The sequence below is a fragment of the Dipodomys spectabilis genome, unplaced genomic scaffold (genome assembly GCF_019054845.1).
Source record: "Dipodomys spectabilis isolate Male_0828 unplaced genomic scaffold, ASM1905484v1 ptg000051l, whole genome shotgun sequence".
NCBI classification, from domain to species: Eukaryota; Metazoa; Chordata; class Mammalia; order Rodentia; family Heteromyidae; genus Dipodomys; species Dipodomys spectabilis.
In genome coordinates, this window is record NW_024870728.1 from 8,664,448 (window position 1) to 8,686,948 (window position 22,501).

A 22,501-nucleotide genomic window follows, 5' to 3' on the forward strand; every position below is an offset into this window, starting at 1 on the left:
GGCACTAGGGGCAATAAGGAGTCTGCTTAAGAAAATAGGAATGTTGATTTGGTTTTAGAGAAAATCATCACCAACTTTTCAATAAGATAGTTGTATATTTTTACTGACTCTTAAGCCATTTTTTTGTTAGATTTACCTAGCTTAGATTGATCTCTTTCATAATAATGAAACTTCCTGGAGAAATAAATAGTAAACCATCATAAGTATAATGACTGATGAGTTAAATGAAAATTTCTCTGGTTCTCATTAGTGTGGGCTGAGTGGGAGGAGATGAGTGGCAAGCATGCCTCCAAAAGTTTCATTCAGCACATTGCTGGAAAATATTTTGGAATTACTTTTCCTTTTAGCAGAACAGGGATTTGAATTCAGGGCTTTGGGCTTATTAGGCAAGTGCTATACCTCCAATCCTTCCTTTTTCTTTTAGACTACGGAAAAAAAGTTGCCAAGTGGAAGGGGACAGACCTAAAGCAAATTCTTACAGATCGCATTCCAAATGTATGAAGTACCCAGGGAGCACAATGGAGTGATAACTACCCTGGCTTATTTAGTTAATATTAAGAAACACCCAACAATCTTAGCCTCATATCAGTTTATGTGTGACAATCATATCTTCCAAACTGGAAATGAAACTACAGTCAATTTGGTGCTCACAAGGACCCTGTTTTCATGATTGACCAGAATGTATCTCTCTCTCTCCCTCTCCCTCTCATTCCTTCCTCCTCTCGCATTCCTTTCCTTCATTTTTTGTGCTGGTCTTGGGGCTTGAACTCAGGGTCTGGTCAGTGTCCCTGAGTTTTTTTGATCAAGGCAGCACTCTACCACTTGAGCCACAGCTCTACTTCTAGCTTTTTGGTGCTTAATTGGAGATTTTCCTGCATAGGCTGGCTTTGAACCACAGTCTTCAGATCTCATCTACCTAAGTAGTTAGGATTATAGGTGTGAACCACGAGTGCTAGATTAATATGGACTCTTAACAGATTTAACAGACAATCCAAGAGACCATCTGTATTGAATGAGATCATCAGGCTGCTGGTTTGATAGTGAGCCAGGCATACCCTTGAAGCATTTACTTCTACTGTAAATTAGATACATTCAGGTTATTAAGAGAGCCGGCTAGTGCATTTATTGAACCTCAAGATCAGAAGTTGCTGCAGCATTTTTAAAAATTAGGCCTCAAAGGGACTGAGCTGATTTATCTTTTCTATTGGGCAGGGTGGCATGTGTTATTGGAACAAGAAGTTGAATACAGACTACCATAGAGTAATTGCTCAGTTTAAAAACAGAAGTCAGTGGTGTGCTGAAGCCTTCATATCAGGCTGCTCTGTGAGTTGATTTCAGTCATTACTAGTTCTTTCTGTTCAGTATGAAGCATAACTATAACTAGGAAAGAATGAATTGAGAGAGGGAGGGAGGTGGGATGCAGGGGAGCGAAAGACCTAATTGTAAATTGTAATCTTTCTGCCAAGAAAAGCAAGTATAAATTGTATACCACTAACGTGGCCTTTTCTTATATCCAGATTGAGCTCTGCAATCCTTCATTATTCCTTAGGGCTATTGAAGCTGCCGGCACACCTGGACTCACTGGTTGGCCAGGGGAAGGAAGCCCATGACTGACTTTAGGTGTTTGAATTTAAAAGGCGCTAAAGACTAGAGAAATTAGTTTGATTTGTAAAGTTCACAGGATTAGCAGGATTAGCAGGATCCATTTGTCACTTAGACATGTGTCAGTGGAGAACTGTGCACTTTGGCTTTAACCACTGTATGTATGTATACATCTATCTATCTACTACCTACCTACCTACCCTGGGCTCCTTTTTGCTCAAGGCTAGCACTTTACCATGTTGTGCCACAATACCACTTCTGGTTTTCTGTTGGTCGACTGGAGATCAGAGTCTTCTGGACTTTCCTGCCCAGGCTGGCATTGAACCTTTATCCTCAGATCTCAGCCTCTTGAGTAGTTAGAATTATAGGCATCTGCCACCAGCGCCAGGCTTAGCACTGAACTTTTTAAAGCCTTTAATTGCAATATATTTCAGATTCTTCTTTCTCCTTCCTTTCTTTACCACCATGGCTACCAGAGAACATAACTTATTCTGTTGTCTTTGAGATTGAATTTATTCTTTTAATCTGCTGTCAGTTATGTGTTTTGTGTGTGTGTGTGTGTGTGTTTGCTTTATATAAGCTGTTACAACATCGGGGCTTATGCAGAGTCCTAGGATTGATCCCCAGCACCAGGACAACAAACATACAAAGAAATAAATTAATATAATATAGGAGCTAGAGCTTTATAGTCTTTTGTATAAGTATATGGTTGATAAAGAGCTCAATAAAACATTTCATTATGGTCTTATGAGATATCTCAGTTCTGAGAAGTGGTCCATTAATTCTGGAACCCTCCAATAGTGGAAGATTATCTAGCATCCACATGTGGAATGCGGTTTTCCAGGGAAGGCTTATGTCATCAGTCTGGATTAATTTAATTTCACTATTTCATATTTTTGGCATGTAGAATTTCCAATTAATAATTCAAAAAATATGGGTATAAGGCACATTGACATTAACAATTTTTGAAGTAGCATCATCCGCATATGTGATGGCATCTTAGCTGTGTAAATATATCATTTTTAATATAGAAAGTTATTTTAGTATGTTTGGTTTCACAGAGTTAAGATCTGCTAACATGAATATAATGTGCTCTGTCATGCATTGAATATTGTATTTTTTTAATAGATAAAAATCCATTCCAGGTTTATGGTAACCAAATAAAAGCTAACCCACAAGGATATAACTTTCCCCCTCATGCGTTGAGAAGGTTATACATTTTTCTTCACATTTGTTTTTTGGCTTTTTGGCATTATTTAAAATTGAGAAGTCTGTACTTTGAGGCATAATATAGAAGTACTTAAGGGAAGTTGGTCCTAAGTTTTCTCAATTTTTTTTTTTTTTTTTGTCGGTTATGGCGCTTGAACTCTGAGTCTAGGCGTTGTCTCTGAGCTCTTTAGTTCAAGGCTAGCACTCTACCACTTGAACCACAGCGCCATTTCTGGTTTTCTGAGTGGTTTATTGGAGATAAGAGTCTTACAGTGACTTTTCTGCCCAGGCTGGCTTTGAACTGCGATCCTCAGATCTTAGCTTCCTGAGTAGGTAGGCTTACAGGTATGAGCTACCAGCACCCAGCCAAAAAGAATTTTTATATTGACTTACAGTCTTATCAAGAGTATAAGATTCCTTTTTCCCTATATTGTATACTATATTTGAAGATGTTAAGGCTTCACAGAATTCTTTCATTCAGTTGCACTAGAATTCTTTAGGAGCTAAGCAGACTTTGCATTCTAAATTATGGTCCTGTAGGTGCCAGTACTAATAAATAGGATGGCTGAGTGGAGTAGACATAGATACAAAGGTGACTGATTTTATTTTTGGAGCTTGACCAAGCTGTAGTCTCAGCATTATATCAGTCCCTGACTCCCCTAGAAGTCTTCTTGGTTTCCCAGCATCTTGGTGTAGGCTTCTAGGTGAATGTGACATGAGGGATGGAAAAGGGTCTCTTGAAGACTGCCCTTTTCCAGTCTCTTTTACATGATCACATTACCCAGCACAACCAGTTCACTTCTGATCAGCGGTATATTCTTGAGAGAGGATCTACACCAAGCAGGAACCTAATTCCAAAAATGTGAATTTTATGTATAGTCATATACTGAGACATCACATACCATTCTTTTTTAAAGAAAAAAGTTGCTTGGCATGTTCTTTCAGCCTACAGAACTGTAGCTAGCCTCCCCTCCTTTGGGTGGTTTAGATCAGCCCTCTCTAGGCAGTACTTTGAAGTCTGTGAAATACATGGATAATTTAGGCTGACATACTTGGCAGCTCCATTTAAAAAGCAGAATTGTTTGATGGCATGACACAAGAGGTCTGTTAACTGAGTTATAAAGAACTGAGGCATTTCCAACAAACCCTAGCTTTGGCATGAAATTTAAATAGTTCTTGCTTGTGGCTTGTAGTTAGTGAACTTCCTGTGATGTAATATGTTCTCTCAGTGCAAATACTAGGAAATGGGAATTTTAGTGTACATAGCAGTTTCTGTAAGGAGGAATGGGTAGAAATAGAGTGTGTGGTTATTTTCTTCTTTAATTCAATTCAACTACAGTAGAGGGAATATCTGAGCAAGATGTGAAGAAGAAGCAAGTTGTGGGGTGGAGAGTGGGGATGGTAGTCCTTGGGAAATGTGAAATTGAGCCAATCAGTGGTAGGATGGAAGGAGACCTTAGTAATGAGTCTAATCTAACTACTAATTACATAGCTAGAGATGCCAGTGGTCTTTCTTTAAAATCTTTCGAAATTAAATATAAAAGTGTGTGTGTCTTATGTGTGGTCTGTGAAGATCTTGAAACCTTTCCTAAATAAGGTAGAATTTAATTTTTTAAGTTCTCTATTTTTATTATGTCATTGCTCTGATCACTAAAAACACTGTTTAAAAAATTCACGTTTTTGATTCAGAAGTTGTGATCCTTTTCAGAAAGATAAGTTTTCTATAATTTGGTGATCAGGAAAGGAATATTGCAAAGCAAAGGTTACCAAAATAAAGCTTCTAGTTTATGTTGCTGAGTTCTCTGAATGGTGGCATTACTGCTGGTCTACTCTCACAGTCAAAACGGAACTACAAAGTAGTTTCAATACGTGCTTGTGTGTTAAAGTGGAAGCATGTGACACTAACAAATGGGTACCACATGGCAGAAATACCCAGAAGCAAAGCAGTAGTATGAAAGGGATAATTTGGTTCTGTTTCATTTTTTTCCCCTTCAGGAAGAGAGAAAAAAAGAGAGAAAGAAAGGAGGAGAGGAGAGAGGGAGAGGTAGGTAAAGGGAAGGTGGAGTACATAGTAGACTTAAGTCCCTTATTTTAGTATGTTCATGTGATGGTCAGTGGGCTTTTATGCCTGCCTGATTTTAATATTGATCTTTATTCTTGCACCTTTCAGTTTGCTTTTAGATGTAAGATTTCTTTATCCTTAGAAATGGGAAGGTGGAGAATAACAGCTTCCTGGTGTTCCTGTATGGACCTCACCTGACCTTTGGATTATGGCCCACTCTCTGCCTCTGGCCTTGTTTAGTAGTGTTTGTGTGTGCTTCCTTCTTTTTCCAGACTTGTTGTTTTTCAGAAAATCATTAAGGCAACAGTGCAACAGTGTCCAGGCTTTGACCTCTACTTTGCATGGAGTCAAGAGCCTTGTACATACAATGCACTAAGAAATGTTAAATGGTAAGAATACTTGTTTCTCCATGTCTGTTCAATCAGAAATTGAACTCAGAATAGACTTTGTATAAATTAGAATGCTGTTGGTGAATAGAAACTTCACCAACTTAAAAAAAAAATTATTTCAGTGTAGTAGGAAGACAGTCAGGCAAGCCCACCTAGTCATCTGGAGTGACAGAGCCCACCGCAACAAAGTTGTTAACAAAGAAGCAACTTCATTGAGAAGGTTCCTACACTGACCGGCCAGGGCTGCAACACAGGCTCGGATGCTGATACTGCGACCCCGAGCGACCCAAGTACTTTGGTTTTTAAAGGCAAAAATCCATGAGGTCGAGCCTGGTTGTGCGCAGGTGACTAATGGGATCGCAACACACACAAAGGATTGTACAGTCATACCAGATCACACACAGGTGGCCAATAGGCGGAGTTTACCTTGGCACGTGGTGTTGCCAGTTGGAGCCATATTACAACCTATCTGTTTTATGGGTCAGTCCCTAACTTGAACAATCAAGGTGGGTTATGTTGTTAAGGGGAGGGGGACCTAGAGGCATTCTTTCCGTTCCAGGAACTGGGTTGGTTGGAGCCAAAGTCTAGTTAACCTTGTTTAAATGTCTTTTTTTCTTTCTTTCTTTTTTTTTTGGGTCCGGTCATGGGGCCTGAACTCTGGGCCTGGGCACTGTCCCTCAGCTCTTCAGCTCAAGGCTAGCACTCTACCACTTGAGCCACAGCACCACTTCCGGCTTTTTTCTTTTTGCTTATGCGGTGCTGAGGAATCGAACCCAGGGCCTCATGCATGCAAGGCAAGCGCTCTACCACTGAGCCACCTTCCCAGCCCCCCCTCTCCATCTCTTTTATGTGCACAATAATACTTGCTTTTCATAATTAATTATATGGACATAGGTTGATTGACAGGCACTTAAACACCTGACATTATCAGAGTACCAGTATATGTAGTTCTCTTTTACCCTGCTTATGTGCTCACTGTCCTCTGAATTTACTAATGGAGTATGGAGTCTTAAAATACCCATGTTTTACTTGGGTGTTAGGAAGATAAAAGGAAGTCTTATGTAAGTATGACTAGTAGCTCTTACCTGTGGTGATGAGTCTCTAGAAGAGCTTTTGCTCATTGTATGTCAGTATGAAAGAACTTTCTGTTTTCAGTTTATTCCCTGAGATAGACATTGTCTTCTTTCTCTTATAATATGAAAAGCAAAATGAGTCCCATATTTGTTACTAAAGGGCCATAGTGTATAGTAGTTATAAAGTTAAATGGTACTATTTTACTTTGAGTCTTATATGCGGTACACTTTTTAAACCATCACCACAAAATCTAGAATCATTCCATTACCCTGACACCTCCTGCTGTTCTCTTAGTCACATTCTTCCACATATAAATGAAGACAGCCACCGTCTATTCTCTTGCTGAAGTTTTTACTTTGCCAGGTCATATAAACACAGGCATATACTCTCTGTAGACTTGTGACTGGCTTCTTTTACCCAGCATAAGGCCTTTGAGAGTCAGCCAAGTTGTCAAGTTCATCAATAGTTTGTAACTTTGTATTGCTAAGTCATATTCCATTGTATAGATAATAGTTTGTTTATCTATGTACATCAGAGTTCATTTATGAATTGTTAGTCTTTTTTTTGAATACTGGGTTTTTATAGAATGTTTTCATTTCAAGATAGAATATATTAATTTTTGAAAAAAGAAATTTAAAAAACATTTTCCCTACCCAAACTTAACCTCTGTTAACAGTTTTTTTTTGTTTTGTTTCTATTATTTTTTTCTTCCCTAGATCTGGAAGTTTTAATTTCTGCATAGTTGTGATTCTGTACACCATATACTTTCAGAAATTACGTAGTTTAAAAATTGTAAGAACTATCCTCAGAATATCCTTGAGTGTGCAGTGCAGTGTGATTAACTGTACACATTCAGAAGACCTCAGCTTTTTCTTCTTCCTCTGTGGCTGAAACTGCACACAAAGCAGCAGTTCCCCTCCCCCCCCCCTCCCCTCCCCCCCCCCCCCCCCCCCCCCAGCTGTGGCAGTCATCATTTACTATGCTGTTACTGTGAAGAGAGAGCTAAGGGTATGGAAGGTGTGGGCTTGCAGCTCAGTAGCGATATCTTATCTAAATGGAATCAGGTGGGGTTTGTCCTATTAATACTGGCTTGTTTCATTTCACTGACTGCCCTCAAGATTCATCTATAGCTGAGCGTCAGTGGCTCACACTTGTAATCCTAGCTACTCAGGAGGCTGAGATTTGAGGATTGTAATTCGAAGCCAGCCCTGGCAGGAATGTCCAGGAGACTATCTCCAATTAGCCACCAGTAAACCGAAAATGGCTCTATGGCTCAAGTGGTATAGCACTTGCCTTGAGCTGAAGAGCTCAGGGACAGCGCCTAGGCCCGAGTTCAAGACCCACGACTGACACACACACACACACACACACACACACACACACACACACACACACACACACACGAGTTCAAGACCCACGACTGACACACACACACATACACACACACACACACACACGATTCATCTGTATACTGCTGCTGCTGTTTCCTCTCTTCCTTCTTCCTTTCTTCCCACTCCTTTTCCCCTTCCCTTCTTTCTTTGTTCTGCTTTCCTTTCTTCTCTACTTCTCTTCTTCCTTCTTTCTGCTCTTCCTCCTCCTTTCTCCCTTTCCTTCTCCTCTTTCTCTTTTTCCTACTCTTCTTTTCCATGTTTTAATTATGAAGATTTATGTAGAAGGCTGTATATACACTATATATACACTATGTATTGTTTATATATTTTTTAAAAGATTATAAAACAGACATGGCTATAACCACCACTGAGATTTAAAAACGAGCGTTGCTGGGATTCTAAGCTTCTTCGGGGTCCTCTCTAGCATCCATGTCCCTGCACCTGGGGCCACCACCAGCCTATCATTAATGATTATCATTGCCAGCTTTGCTTCATAGTTTTCTAACTTCACAGATTTTTTTTCACAACACAGTGTAGTTATGATTCTTTTTGAACTTGTGACTTTTTTTTTTTGGTTGGTCGTGGGGCTTGAACTCCGGGCCTTGAACTCTGGGCCTGAGCACTGTCCCTGAGCTCTTCAGCTCAAGGTGAGTGGTCTACCCTTGAGCCACAGCGCCACTTTGGTTTTCTGGTGGTTAACTGGAGATAAGAGTCTCATGGGTTTTCCTGTCAAGGCTGGCTTTGAACCAAGATCCTCAGATCTCAGCCTCCTGAGTAGCTAGGATTACAAGCTTGAACCACTGGCATCTGGTGACATATATTTTTTTAATGTACTATTTTCTTTTACTCTGTTGGGATAAACCTTCATAAAATGGCTTTCTAACAGCTAGTGCAGCATTCTCAGGAGTAACTGTACTGTGTTTTTGAAAGTTATTCTGGATGGATTGTTTCTAATTTTTTACATTGGAAATAGTAATTTTAGAGTAAACGTCTTTGTAAACAAAGTCTTCTTGTTGGATTAGTTCCTTTGGAAGGTATCATAGGTAGAGAGTATGGGTTGTAATACTGATAAATACTACTAAACTGTTTACAAAGAGTTTGACAACTTTGTACTGCAAAAGAAATCTTATATTCTAGGTCAACTTTGAGGGATACTCACTCCTCCCTCCAGATTAAATACCTCAGGGAATTTGGTGGTCGAAAAGACTTTTATCTTACCCTGCATTTCTGATGTTGAATATTTCTCTTTATGTTAAATAATCGGTTTTCTTTTTTGTTAATTTGCCCAAGTTTGTGTTGGGGATAATACGTTCCTTAAATAATGGTTAATGTGTCTTTGTGACCAGTTTTTGTATTTTTCCAGATGTAGGTGCAAAAAACTACAGGCATCTCTGTGCTGTTTACTACAACAAGAATCCTGGGTTTGAGATAATCCATGGACTGTTGGACAGGGTCATGCAGCTGCTCAATGTGCCCCCTGGTGAAGACAAGGGCGGCTATGTGATTAAAGCGTCAGAGGGTAAGACCTGCCGGATCCAGATGCAGCAAGAATGGATGAATAGACCAGCTCCTTTAACACTTTTTTTCTGGTTGATTGGTTGGTGTTTCCTGCTTTTGATTTACTGGATGTAGAAAGAAAAGGAGATACAGCTTTTTTCAATTATGAATATTTTACAGAATGTATCATTCATTTATTCTGTTTTTTGCAGGCTAGTCATGGGGTTTGAACTCAGAGCCTGAACATATCCCTTAACTTTTTGGCCCAAAGCTGATGCTCTATCACTTGAGCCAAAGCTCCATTTCTGGCTTTTTGGGTGATGAATTAGAGATGAGAGTTTCACAGGCTTTCCTCCACAGGCTGGCTTTGAATCATGATCCTCAGATTTCAGCCTCCTAGGTAGTTAAGATTATAGGCATGAGCCTCACAAAATTATCCCTTTTGCCTTGGCACTTTCAGGATACATGTGTAATAACTCCTAAGTGCTGAACAATATACTTTTTGTTCCATAAGAGCCATGGTGATCCCTAGTTCCTGGCACCTTCCTGCTGCCAGTGTTGTGCTGAGCCCAGAAGTTCAAGCCAAAAGCTGGGTAACCCAAAATGACAGTTGGCACTCAGAGCCATCTGAGGCTTTAAGGCAAAAGAAAAAAATAAACACACAAATCCCAACATTTTTTGAAAGACTTCATATACATTAGTCAAGTCATAACAATCCTGTGAATCTTGGTCTAAGAATTGTAATATTCAGCTAATTGAACGGTACTCACACTATGGCTGAGCTGGTTTTTCATTGTCTCAGGGTTTCTGTAGTGTTTGCTTTTCGTGGCTCTGTAGTTTGAGTATGTTTATTTTCTTTGACAAGAGACCCCAAAACTACTTGAGAAAATATTTTACTCCTTATCCCTACTGTTTACTGATTTTTAATAACTTTTTGACATCCTAACATTCTAAGAGAAATTTCATTTTTAAGTTATTTAGAAATTATTTACAATGTGATAGAAGATTTGGTGCAGAAATATTTTTGTTTATATTTTATTTTCCCTAACTCTCAGAGATTGCTTCTTTGTTGGTGGTGGTTTAATTTTTGTTTTCTCTTTCATTTGGAGAATTCTTTTTCTTTTGAAAATGATCTTGACATATACTCGTCTCTTTAGACTGAAGATGTATGGAGTTGTCTTTGTTTTATTTATTTTTCAATAAAATCAAGAGATTTAATGGTGTAAGGAAGTGAAGGAACTAGGGTGAGGCTAGTCATAGGAGTTGACTGAGTCAGGCTTGTCCCTCAGTATTGCTTCCACAGGCCATGTTGTCACCTTCACAGTGCCTTTAGCTGTTCACTGCTTTACCATTCTAGAAGTCTCACTTCTGAGACCTGTCCTCCTCTTCTGCAAACTTGTTTATCAGAACTTTGGAACTCTTACTTAAAAAATAAGTGACCAAGGTTAGAAGCACTTCAGTTCTAAAGCAGATTGTGCCGTATAAGTGAGGTCTCAATTACTTGTAAGATTACAAAGAGCAGAAATGGTACATTCAAACCTGACTTGTTGATGTCATTCTTTATATGACACTTATAGTAATGATATTTATATAGACCAGTGTTTTTATGTTTTGACTTTGCTGCCTGGGTAAGTTCCTTCTGTATTCGAAGGACAGGTGGAGACAAGGACAGGTAAGACATACGCCTTATTGCTGAGGAGCATGAAGATAAGAGGCCACTGTACTCCAGTTCTCCAAGACACCAGATGAGGCCTGGAGCCTTCAAAGTGAGATGGGCATTGGGGGGAATAGATGGGGCCAGGGGAAACTTGGCAGACCCCTTGCAGAAGCTAAGCATGGCAAACATGGTGTAGAGCAGGGAGTGCCCTGTGATTTAATTGTGGGTTGTGGAAGCCATCTACCTTTCATATTCCTGTCAGTAGGGGTTTCAGCCACTTAGGAGGGAAGCGTTGAAGCTACTGCTTTTCAATAGGTGAGTGAATTAGACCTGTGTTATAGTGGGACTGATATGGCAGTGATAGGTGTTGGGGTAGGTAATAGGTGTCCCACAATTTTAGGATGAAGGCTTCATGGTTGCTAGTAGTCATGCCTCTACCAAGAATTCAGATATAAGAAATCTTGCTAATGCGGAAGCTTTCACCTTCATCATAGGAAAATTTCATAATACATACACCATTTAGAACTTTTTATTATTCAGCAAATGTGTGTCAAACTCCCCCCCTCGCCTTTTTTTTTTTCTTTTGTACCAATCCTAAGGCTTAAACTCAGGACCTGGGCACTGTCCCTGAGAGCCTTTTCCTGAAGGTTGGTACTCTACCACTTCAGCCACAGCTCCACTTCTGGCTATTTTGGGTTACTTTATTGCAGATAAAGACCCTCAGACGTTCCTGCTTGGGCTGGCTTCACACTGTGGTTCTTGGATCTGAGCCTGTTAGTGGCTAAGATTGCAGTCATGAATCTCCAGTACCTGACTTCACTGTCCTTTTTGTGTGCCAGATCTAGACCTTGAACTCAGGCCCTGGGCATTGTCACTGAGCTTTTGTGCTTTACCACTTTGAGTTACAGCGTCATTTCCAGCTTTTGGTAGTTAATTGGAGATAAGAGTCTCATGACTTTTCTTCCAGGACTGGCTTTCAACTGGGATCCTCAGATCTCAGACTCCTGGGTAGCTAGGATTATAGTTGTGAGCCACTGGTGCCCAATTCAATCTCCTTTTTAAAGTCAGAGTTTTATAATTCTAAACCTATGATATAACTGAAATCCTAAGTATGTTAACGCAAATAATGCTGTTTTAATTTACAATATACTTTTTAAATTAAGAAATACATCCATAGATGGTAAAACTCTTTCTTGTGTGGTTATAGATCTTTATGGTTAGTTTTGTTAGGCCAAGTTTTTGTTTAATTTTTGTTTACTTATTTTGCTTATTTTTTGTTTTTTATGGTGCTGCAGATTGACAGTAGGCAGTGTCTTGTACATGCTAAGTAAGCACTATACCACTACACTTCATCCTAGCCCTTAATAGATAGCTCAGGCTGGTCATGAACTCAGAATCTTACATGTTCTCCTGCTCTCAGCTATATTTTTTTTTTATTATTATTATTATGAGTATTTACAGATTCAGATTTGTGTTTTCTTTTTAGTCTATTTTGGCCTTCATAATAGAAGAGTATCATATTTTAAAGTTTTTATATCAATGAAATATTCAAGATGCATGAATTTGAGAAGCTCCTTTAAATATATGTGAGCAATCAGCACATACACAAAATGTCTAGCTGGCTTTCCTTGTGAAAAGGTGGGGTCTGTATTTTCACTGCCCATCACCATCACTGGCCACATAAGTCTCCCTGGATTCATGAACATGCTCCTACTTCCCAAGTGCTTTTCTTTCTTAGGATGCTTTCTATAAGAGCTGTCAAGCCAAAGAGAATTAGTGTCACTGTAAATAACTGTTCCTCATTTTTCATAGGGATTTCTAAGTCTATTTTGATTATCTAATGACAAATATGATTATCCATTTTTTATGGTCAAATCAAGGTCTAAAGAAATGGCTTGTCAAAAGAAGTCAGTAGCAAGCTCGTATTAGTTCTTCATCTAATGTATATGTATACACGTATACCATAACTAAGGGGAAAAATTGTTTTCCAGACTCATACATAAAATTATAGTTCAGTTGTTGGGATGCATTTAGCTACATCATTTTTCAAATTTTGCAATAGCTGTTTCTGCTAAGAAAAGCTTTCAGAGTATCAAAAAGTAGATTAGAACCATATTAAGAACTACTGTTTCATACCATTCTTGATTAGTGAGCTGTCTTCTATTACTCTGGCATATGGTTTACTTTTTAATAATTAAAGATCCCTGGTGGCTTTGCAATTATAACTGAGCAAAGTCTGCTCACCAGAGATTTCTGCTAATGTTAATTACACTGGCGGTTATACCTAATTTCTTTCTGTCCCTCCTGATGTTTGTTACACAGCTTCCTCATGTACCACTTCATTGGAATAGAATGAGTTTCCTTTGAGAAACTTGGCCCTGTTTGTTGTAAAGAGAAATCTGATAGAAATGCTCACATTGATTCCAAGGAACTGTGTTGGTGTGAGTTGTAACCTTGCTCATTATGTAGGAAGCCACCCTCCACACCATGCGGGAATATCTGTGGAGCACTTGAAAGGCCACAACCAAAGTGAATGGCCGTGGTCGCTTAGTCTTACATATGCTTCATTTGCTTAGCGACTTTGTATTTGAAGACCATAAAGTGAGATAGAATGTCACATTGATGCTAGAATAAGGTCAGTGTTCTAAAGAAAAACTTGAACTTGTTAGTAGACTACAGAGTTATTTTAAGGGCTTCAGAAGGGTTCAGCACAGAGTGTTTCAGTGGTATTTGATCAGATTATTATAGCAAATGTACAGGTTTTATTTTTTTCAGGCTTCTTCCCCTTCATTTTTGTGGTTTGTTGCAAACTAAATTATGTATGTTAAGATGCATTTATCCTTTTCAAAAACCACTTCTGGGCAAGGGAAAAATTCTCGACATTTTTGTGTTTAGAACAGTTATGTGGTTCCTGGGCAGATCAGTGGCAAAAATAATTTCTTGTAGAATGTAGCGGGTTTTGTTTGTGATTGCTGTAGTGGCTTAAGCATGTGGTTTTTTCCCTCTTTAGCTTGTTACCTACTTCGATTTGGATTATTTACAGTGCTGTGGAAAACTCCAGTTTAACTTGAAGCAAACCTCTCAGTGAAGAGAAAGACATTTCAGTTTTGACAATTCTAGTTTTCATGCTGTTCAGAATTCATTTTGTGAAATGAAAAATAATCTTGTAAGTAGTTTGCACATTTAATCCTGTGCCATATGCACACACTGTGGTGAGGTTGGTACCTTCTGTTACAGTAATACCTAATGATCATTGGCTTGACCTGTAGGTCTTAACCTTGTTCCCCTCTCAGGACACCTGGGAAAGGTTGCAGATGCTAAAATATCTGGGTGAAATTGGGATGTTTCCTGGTGGTCACACTGGTTCTTAGTGTAATATGAGCCTGGGAATGTATTAGGAAAGTATCTCCGGAATACTGTATTGAAGTCAAGGTGTTTAGTTTATGGTTTGATTTATGCCAAGCATTCTGGACTATAATGAATGTGCACTTTGTGTCCATATTTAGTTACCTAACAAAGACAGTGTTCTGTTAAGGCAATAGGCTTTGAAAAAATGTGGAAATTTCTAAGCTCCTTATTACCTTGTGTAAAAGTAGTTCCTGTCCCACTGGCTATCTGCTTTTTTGTGTTTGAGGCAAGTTCTCAAATACTGCCATTCTCATAGCATCTTTGAAGGAATTAGAAGATGTGAAGCAACATGCAACCATTAGGGAGCAATTGCTGCACCCTAGGCACAGCAGTGTAACAAGGGCTGCCGGCTGTTCCTAAAGGCTTCAGCTCTTACCGTGGGACTTACTTGGCCCTGTCTTAGTTTTGAGCGCATTCATTCTCGTCCCTATGCTATATGGATAAGATCAAGTTTTCTCTATTCATTGTTCACTTCGCCTTTTTTTAAAAGTTAGTTTCTTTTTTTTTGTTGTTTGTTTTGGGTCCGGTTGTGGGGCCTGAACTCTGGCCTGGGCGCCGTCCCTCAGCTCTTCAGCTCAAGGCTAGCGCTCTACCACTTGAGCCACAGCGCCACTTCTGTTTTTTTTTTTTTTTTGCTTATGTGGTGCTGAGGAATCGAACCCAGGGCCTCTTGCATGCAAGGCAAGCGCTCTACCACTGAGCCACCTTCCCAGCCCTTAAAAGTTAGTTTCTAGCAGGGCGCTGGTGGCTCACGCCTGTAATCCTAGTTACTCAGGAGGCTGAGATCTGAGGATCGCAGTTCAAAGCCAGCCCAGGCAGGAGAGACCGTGAGACTCTTTTATCTCCAATAAACCACCAGAAAACCGGAAGTGGCGCTGTGGCTCAAGTGGTAGAGCACTAGCCTTGAGCTGAAGAGCTGAGGGACAGTGCCCAGGCCCAGAGTTCAAGCCCCACGACCGACAAAAAAAAAAAAAAAAGTTAGTTTCTATTAATTGTACAAAGGTGTATGCTTCTCTATTAATCTTTCTTATCGCCCCTCCCATTTTTTCCCCCGTTGGTCGTGAGGCCTGAACTCTGGGCCTGGGCGCTGTCCCTCAGCTCTTCAGCTAAGTCTAGCGCTCTACCATGTGAGCCATAGCACCACTTCCGGCTTTTTCTGCTTATATGGTACTGAGTTATCAAACCAAGGGCCTCATGCATGCAAGGCAAGCACTCTACCACTGAGCCACCTTCCCAGTCCCCTCTCATTTTTTGTTTTGTTTTTTTAAACAAAATTTTAAATGATTTCTTTTTCTTTTCATGAGTTTTGGCACTTGACATCTTAGTACTCACAGAAAATTAGAGTTCTTGACATCAAGTCCCACATTAAAAGGTCAGGTTTAATATTCCATCTGCTAGATATTGCTGTAGCACACGTGCCAGCATTATTTATATGTTTTATTTGGTTAGGGAGGTACTAGGGTTTAAACTTAGGCCTTGCACTTGTGAGGCAGGTTCTTTAGCACTTGAATCATGCTTCCAGTCCTATTTTCCTTTCACGTATTTTTTAAATAGAGTTGGATTTTTCTCCCCCAAAGCCAGCCTGGATTATAATCTACCTCAAAATGCCTCCCAAGTAGCTAAGCATACAGGTCTGTAATCTGTCTAGTAACCAGCCTTTTAAAAATTGCCTTTCCTCTAAGGACCTTTTAAAGATTTTTTTTTTAATTGCTTCCCTATGAAATTTTAATACCACAGATAACTGTTATCTGTTAAGTACTGTATATATAGCTATGCTGTATGCATTAGGAAGATAAATATAAAGCTTTTTTATTTACTAAATGCAGTGTTAACAATGACCAGAAAAAAATTTTGTTTTGTGCTGGTACTAGGGCTTGACCTTGGAGCCTGAGCCTCGTAGCTTTTGCCACTTACAGCTAGCGCTCCTCCACCTGAGCTATAGTTCTACTTTTGGCCTTTTGGTAGTTAAAGATAAGAATCTCTTGGACTTTCCTGCCCAGAGTGGCTTTGAACTCACACTCCGATTCTTAGATCTCAGCCTCCTAGGAAGGTGGGATTACAGGTGTAAGCCATTAGTGCCTGGCTTAGTAACAAAAAATTAAGTTTAAAGTTCAGTTTTAAAATTACCATCATTTACCTTTGTAATTATATGTGCTGAGTGAGTTTTAATGTTGCTTATTTTCTTACATAAATGCTATCAGATTACAGATGCCAACTTTTTATTTCTTAAAGTCTAAGCTGCACACAAAGCTATGAGGATGAAACACAAGCAGCCTCCAGAAGGCAGCCCAGTGGCCCCTGGTATGTGTAGCTCCCTTTCAATGTCTTAGATCATGGCCCTGATTGTCTTTTTGTTCCCAGCCAGTTTATGGCCATAGTTTTGTGGCCTTGTGGCTATATACATTTCTGTGTTTTCATGTTAAATTGCTTGTGCACTACATAAGAAAACCCCATAAGAGTAGTAGCACTTTTGTGAAGTAGGTCTCCTCTTTGGAGGACACCAAACAGTTGTCCTATGTAAGATTTGATCCTCCCCATTTCTCCTTCATGGAGCTGTTGACACACATATTGTGGACTACATAGAACAGCATTTCATGCTTTAGAATTACCTATCACTACTAGCCAGACAGGGAGAGAAATATGTTTTTATCTCCCATGATGTACTCCCTTTTTTCCTTGTTCTTCAAACCAGACTTTGAGTTCCAGTCTTCCACTAAAAACTTTAAATACATAGCTGGGTACTGGTGGCTCATGCCTATAAATCTACCTTCTCAAGAGGCTGAGATCTAAGATCACAGTTCAAAGCTAGTCCTGGGCAGGAAAGTCCTAGAGAGATTCTTACCTCCAGTAAGAAAAGTAGAAATGGCTCTGTGGCTCACAGTGGTAGGGTGCTAGCCTTGAGTGAAAGATCTTAGGGACAGCACCCAGGCCCTGAGTTCAAGCCCCTCAATTGACCAAAAAGAAAAAAAAAAAGAGAAAAAACCTTAAATACAAAGAGCTATAAAAGAAGCTTGTTGAAGGTCCCAGATGTTAGTGTAATTTTGACTACTCGGCTTTCATCATATAATTTAATTTTTATCAGTTAGCATTTAGATATTGGCACGGGTCTGGCCACATTGAGCAGCGTAGTGGTTTACAAAGCACTAAGTCCTAAGACTTAGTTATGTTCCGGTAAACTATATGTCTGCCCTGTAGGTGGCCTAGTGGACTTCAGTCCCGAAGGATTGTTTGGATAGATGGCTGGGTAACTGCAAAAATAAATAATTCTCTAGGGCTGATAAATGTATTACAGCGTACAGAGCATATGCCACCGAGAATAAAGGCCTTATTCCCTGAAGAAGGAAACTCTTACTACCTCGCACTTCCTTTTCTCCTGCCTTCAAACTAGACTTAGGTCTCTACTATTCTAGAGTACTGTAGCTTTGACATGAAAGAGAAAAGAACTCCTGTTGTATTTAAGCCATTGCTGCTTAGAGTGATATTCTGGGCAGAAGGGCTTTCTATTCTAAGGTCTTCTCAGAACCGGTAATGTCTCACTTTACATACACTTGTGTATACATAATACACATACATTTATATGCACTTACATTTCCTTCCGTGTCCAAGGGGTTTGGTTTCAAGACTTAGTCCTCTCTAAGTCCCGTATGTAAAACCATATTCATGGTATTTCCATACAAAGTATCCAATTCCTCCCATGTTCTTTAAATCATCTCCAGATTACTTACAATGCCTAATTAAGACCCTTGGTATACTGCTCAGTTTAGGGAATAATGATAAGAAGCATTTATTGAGCAAACCATTTTATTTTGAATATTTTTGATGTGCCTGTGGCTGAATCTGCTGATGAGGGGCCTGCAGATGTGGAAGGCCAGCTGTGTAGCTTGCTCACTTACTTATAGATCAGTGCCTGGTGCTGTAGCTGAACCCTCTTCTCCATTGCCATCTTCTCCCTGTGAGGTTGCTCTGCTCACTTCTATGAGCCTGAATGCTTCTGCAGGACTGTCACAGTTCACATGCCTTCCTCCTGCTTTCTCTCAGCTGGCTTTCTCTCTGGCATGCTACCCAGAGTTCCTCCTCTCCCACATCCAGACCTTCTTTCCTCAGCTCCCTTGATTGAACTCCACAAGCCTCCTGTCTTTTTCAGTCTTTTTTTTTTTTTTTTTTCAAATCTCTTAGCATGTGTCTTTCCCCTCAGTGTTTGGAGAAATTCCCTTCTGGTTTTAGGTTTAATTACAACATATTTTTGCAGGAATCCAGCAGGTTGACATTCTTGCATGGTATTCCCAGGGCTCATTTTGTACAAATGGTCAGCAGCTGGTATCTTCCTTCAGGAGGTCCCAGTTCTGATTTTGATGGCATTTTGTTTACACTGTTGTTGAAGAGCTGTGGTTGATGTGAACCCAGCCTTCTCTGCTTTTCTTCTCTCTTCTCCTTCTCTCCAGGCTCAAGATGCCTCACAGTCCCCCTTCTAAGTCACATTACTTTGGCACTCACCTTCCGGAGAGAAAGCTTTTGTAGGCATCGCTGTTTTTGCTTTGTTTTGTTTTTGTCAGTTGTGGGGCTTGAATTCAGGGCCAGGACACTGTCCCTTACCTCTTTTGCTAGCACATTGAGCCACAGCTTCACTTCCAGTTTTCTGGTGGTTAATTAGACATAAGAGTCTCACAGACTTTCTTGCCCAGGCTGGCTTTAAATCAAAATCCTCATATCCTCAGCCTCCTCAGTAGCTAGGGTTATAGTAGTGAGTTACTAGTGCTTAGCTTATCTCTGTTGTTTTTAGAAAGATAGTGGAAGGTTTTTGTTTTTGTTTTTGTTTTTTAATCTGTATTACAAGATGAGAGTCAAATCTGGCCTGGTGGCATTCCTGTAGTCCTAACTACTTAGGAGACTGAGTTGGAAAAACTGTCGGAAACCAGTGTGGACAACATAGTGACACTCTGTTTCAAAAAAAGAGGTCAATGTAATTTTATATTAAATTTGTGAATTGTTAATACCAGTGCTAGAAGTCCATTGTGAAATTTGTATATCTAATGATTCACATATTGATTCATTTTTGGTTTTGATCCCCCCTCCCCCCACTCCCCGTACTGCTACTTTTAGAAAAATGAAAAGAGGCCAAAAAGCTGGGTGGTATGTGCCTTATAATACCAGTAATGGGAGGCTGAAGCAGGAGGTTTATGAATTCAAAGCCTAGGGTACATATTGGGAACTTGTCTTAAAAACAAAACAAAAAACCCAAAAAGAAATACATATATTTAGAGAAGTTCGGGAAAAAAAGCCTTAAAGATTAAATATAATGGAAGGTGAAAAAAATCTTCAGCCATGTGTATATAAAATAACTTGAAAAGGCTAGTCAAGATTTATGGACAGTGGTTATTTTATTTTATTATTAATGCTGGTACTGGGGCTTGAACTCAGGGTCTGGATACTGTCCCTGAGTTTTTTTTTGCTCAAGGCCGGCATTCTACTACTTGAGTTATAGCTCCACTTTTGGCCTTTAAGTAGTTAAAAAGCATCTTATGGACTTTCAAAGCACTGGCTGGCTTTGAAACTCAATCCTCAGATCTCAGCCTCTCCTCAGATCTCAGCCTCCTGAGTAACTAGAATTACAGGTGCGAGGCACTTTCACCTGAATGGGCAATCATGATGAAGCCATGCATGTAAGTCACCTGTGCTACAGCAAAAGTCAAACCGAGTGCTGCATAGTCTTTATCACTTTAACTGGTAAACAAGGACTTCATTGTAGTTTTACTTTGTGTTTTGGTTTGTTAGGCCACAGGATCTATATGTGCCCATGCTGGCCTCCAACTTTAGTCCTCCTGCCTTAGCCTTCCCTTAGCTGGGATTACAAGTGTGTGCCATGTGTCTAGTAACATATAAAGAAAAGGTTCAGGAGTGTCAGTGACATTTTTAATTATTTCATTTTTTAAATTATCTTTAGCTGTACAGGGTTTTTTTCCCCAGCATGACATTTCATTTCTTTGTGTCAGTTTCCTATTTGTAAAGTGGAATTAAACACTGTCCAGTCTGCATGATCTAGTTGGGAGAGCAGAGGCTAGAATTTGTGAAAGCATTTTGGAAGGGATGAGTCACTCTCAGAGTATACTTGGAACACATTAGATCTGTCCTCAAAAAGTAGCATTAGGGGACATTTTCTTCTATCTCAGATAAAATAATAGATGGGGTTGCCTCCTAAGTCACAAGATTTTATGTCACAAGAATTCTGCAGGACTTTAAATCACAGGTTTTTTTGTTTGTTTTTGCTGAACTTTTAGATGGTTTGACCATGATACTTTTATCTCCTCATGTAATTGTAGCCTTATTTTATGAATCTGGAATTTACTCATTGAGAAAGTGAATGAGCGAGAGAGAAAAAGATAATGTCCCTGCTTTTCCTGGGTTGCTCTGTTTTGCCAGTGTTCTGTTGTGTTAATAGTTATAGAGTATAGCTGAGTATGGCACAAGGTAAGAAAGGGATGAACTGCCAGGAGTTTGTGAACACGAATGGCCAGCTTGACCAAAGGTTAAAAGCATGCTGCTGTAGGCCCTCTGTGCCCGTGGGCCACACACAGCAGGGGCATGTGCATGGCCCCTCACCTTCTGCTTGCTCTCTCGCCTATCCTGTTGCTCGCCCTGGGCAAGCCTCCTAATCTCCATGTGCCTTACTTTTTCAAACCATTTGTAATTTGCCTGGTCCTCAGAGGGCTTGGCCAGGGCTGCCTAGGGGCTGTGCACTGCTTTTACTGGGAATGGAAAAAGGTGAGTAGAAAACACACTACCACATTCTCACAACTGCGTATGCTTTTTTCTTTTTCTCTAACACTCCCTGCTTGGCAACTGAAATCTAACTCTGAAACTAAAACACATCTATTATAATTATAGGTTTGAAGTTACATTTGTTCCAAGTACTACTTGTACACAAAGGTCTCAGTTGAATTTGTTAATGAATTGTGGAATTAGAGATGCAGTCACATCTATTCGACATTTTCTTTTTCTCTTCTTTGTCATCATCATTATCATCATCACATAGAGGAAGTAATATGTTGTCCGTATTTGGTTTGAGAAACAGTCCATTTAAATGGGTGTTTGTCACATGAAAGATAGGAAAAGCATTTGTTGGTACAGGAAGGCAGGTGATCCCTATTTTCATCTAAGTTTTCTAAATATACCCTGTGAGTACTTACAAAAAATACTGGGAAGAGTGATGTGAGTGTCAGACAGATGGAAGGTGCACTTTCAAAACTGATTGACAGTGAGAACGTTGTTAGCCCAGAGCGACAAGTCCTTTAAATTTGAGACTCATTTAAAGTTGTGATTAGGTAGGTCACCTATAAGCTTCTGCAACATGCCCAACTTCCTTCAGGTTTTGAAATAGTTGTATCGTGTGTGTATATATGAGACATACTGCGAAAACTCTGACAGATCTGATGTTCCCCTGGCATTTTCTTTTTTTTTAGTTTAAATTTTTATTGTAAAGGTAATGTACAGAGAGTTTACAATTACGTAAGTCAGGTAATGAGTACATTTCTTTTTGAACAGTGTCAGCCCCTCCCTCATTTTCTCCCAGTTTTTCCCCTCCTGATCACCTCCCCTCCCCTCCCCTAGCCTTTTCTACTTAACCATTTAGTATCTCTTCTGCTAATTAACTCTCAGAAATAAATGATAATACTCTCTACACTGAGACCTGGAGATTCTGGAGTTAGGGTTCTAAATAGTCACAAAGACATTATGATTTATAAGAAAGGTGATGTTTGTTCATTTTTTGTCTTTTTTGGGACAGGATCCCATTTTGTAGTATGAGCTGCCCTCAATCTTTTGGTTATTATGCTTCAGTTTCCCAAATGCTAAGATTACAAATGTGTGCTATCATGCTCAGCCAAAAAATGGTTCTATCCTTGGAGACATTTACTTATGATAAACCTGGCTCTGATTTCCTGTTAAGAATAAGGTCCTAGGACCCTGCCTTTGTTTATAACAGGGATTGCCATACCTTGTCTTGATCCAGGGCTGCCGTAACCTGGCTCCCTCCCAGAGTCTGCATGGTGGGGTTAAGTAGGTACCGGTTCCTCATGTCCTGTTGCTTTGCTTTAAGAGTTAATGATGTCTGCAGGTGTGTTGGGATTAGCACTGTAAAGTTGTGTAAGGGGTTTTTCTTTCTTTTGATCTTCAGAAAGGGATGAAAGATGGCCATTAAACTCAAAAGGATTAGGTC

At 39.7% G+C, this 22,501-nt stretch overlaps 1 protein-coding gene across 1 annotated transcript in view; it reads left to right on the forward strand.

Moving 5' to 3' along the window:
• Farsb (phenylalanyl-tRNA synthetase subunit beta) overlaps positions 1–22,501 on the forward strand; it is a 65,602-nt gene that overhangs the window by 36,778 nt on the left and 6,323 nt on the right. The window contains exon 16 of the mRNA XM_042679121.1: positions 9,091–9,246. Coding sequence (XP_042535055.1) covers positions 9,091–9,246 — 156 coding nt within the window. The remainder of the gene's footprint in view (positions 1–9,090; positions 9,247–22,501) is intronic.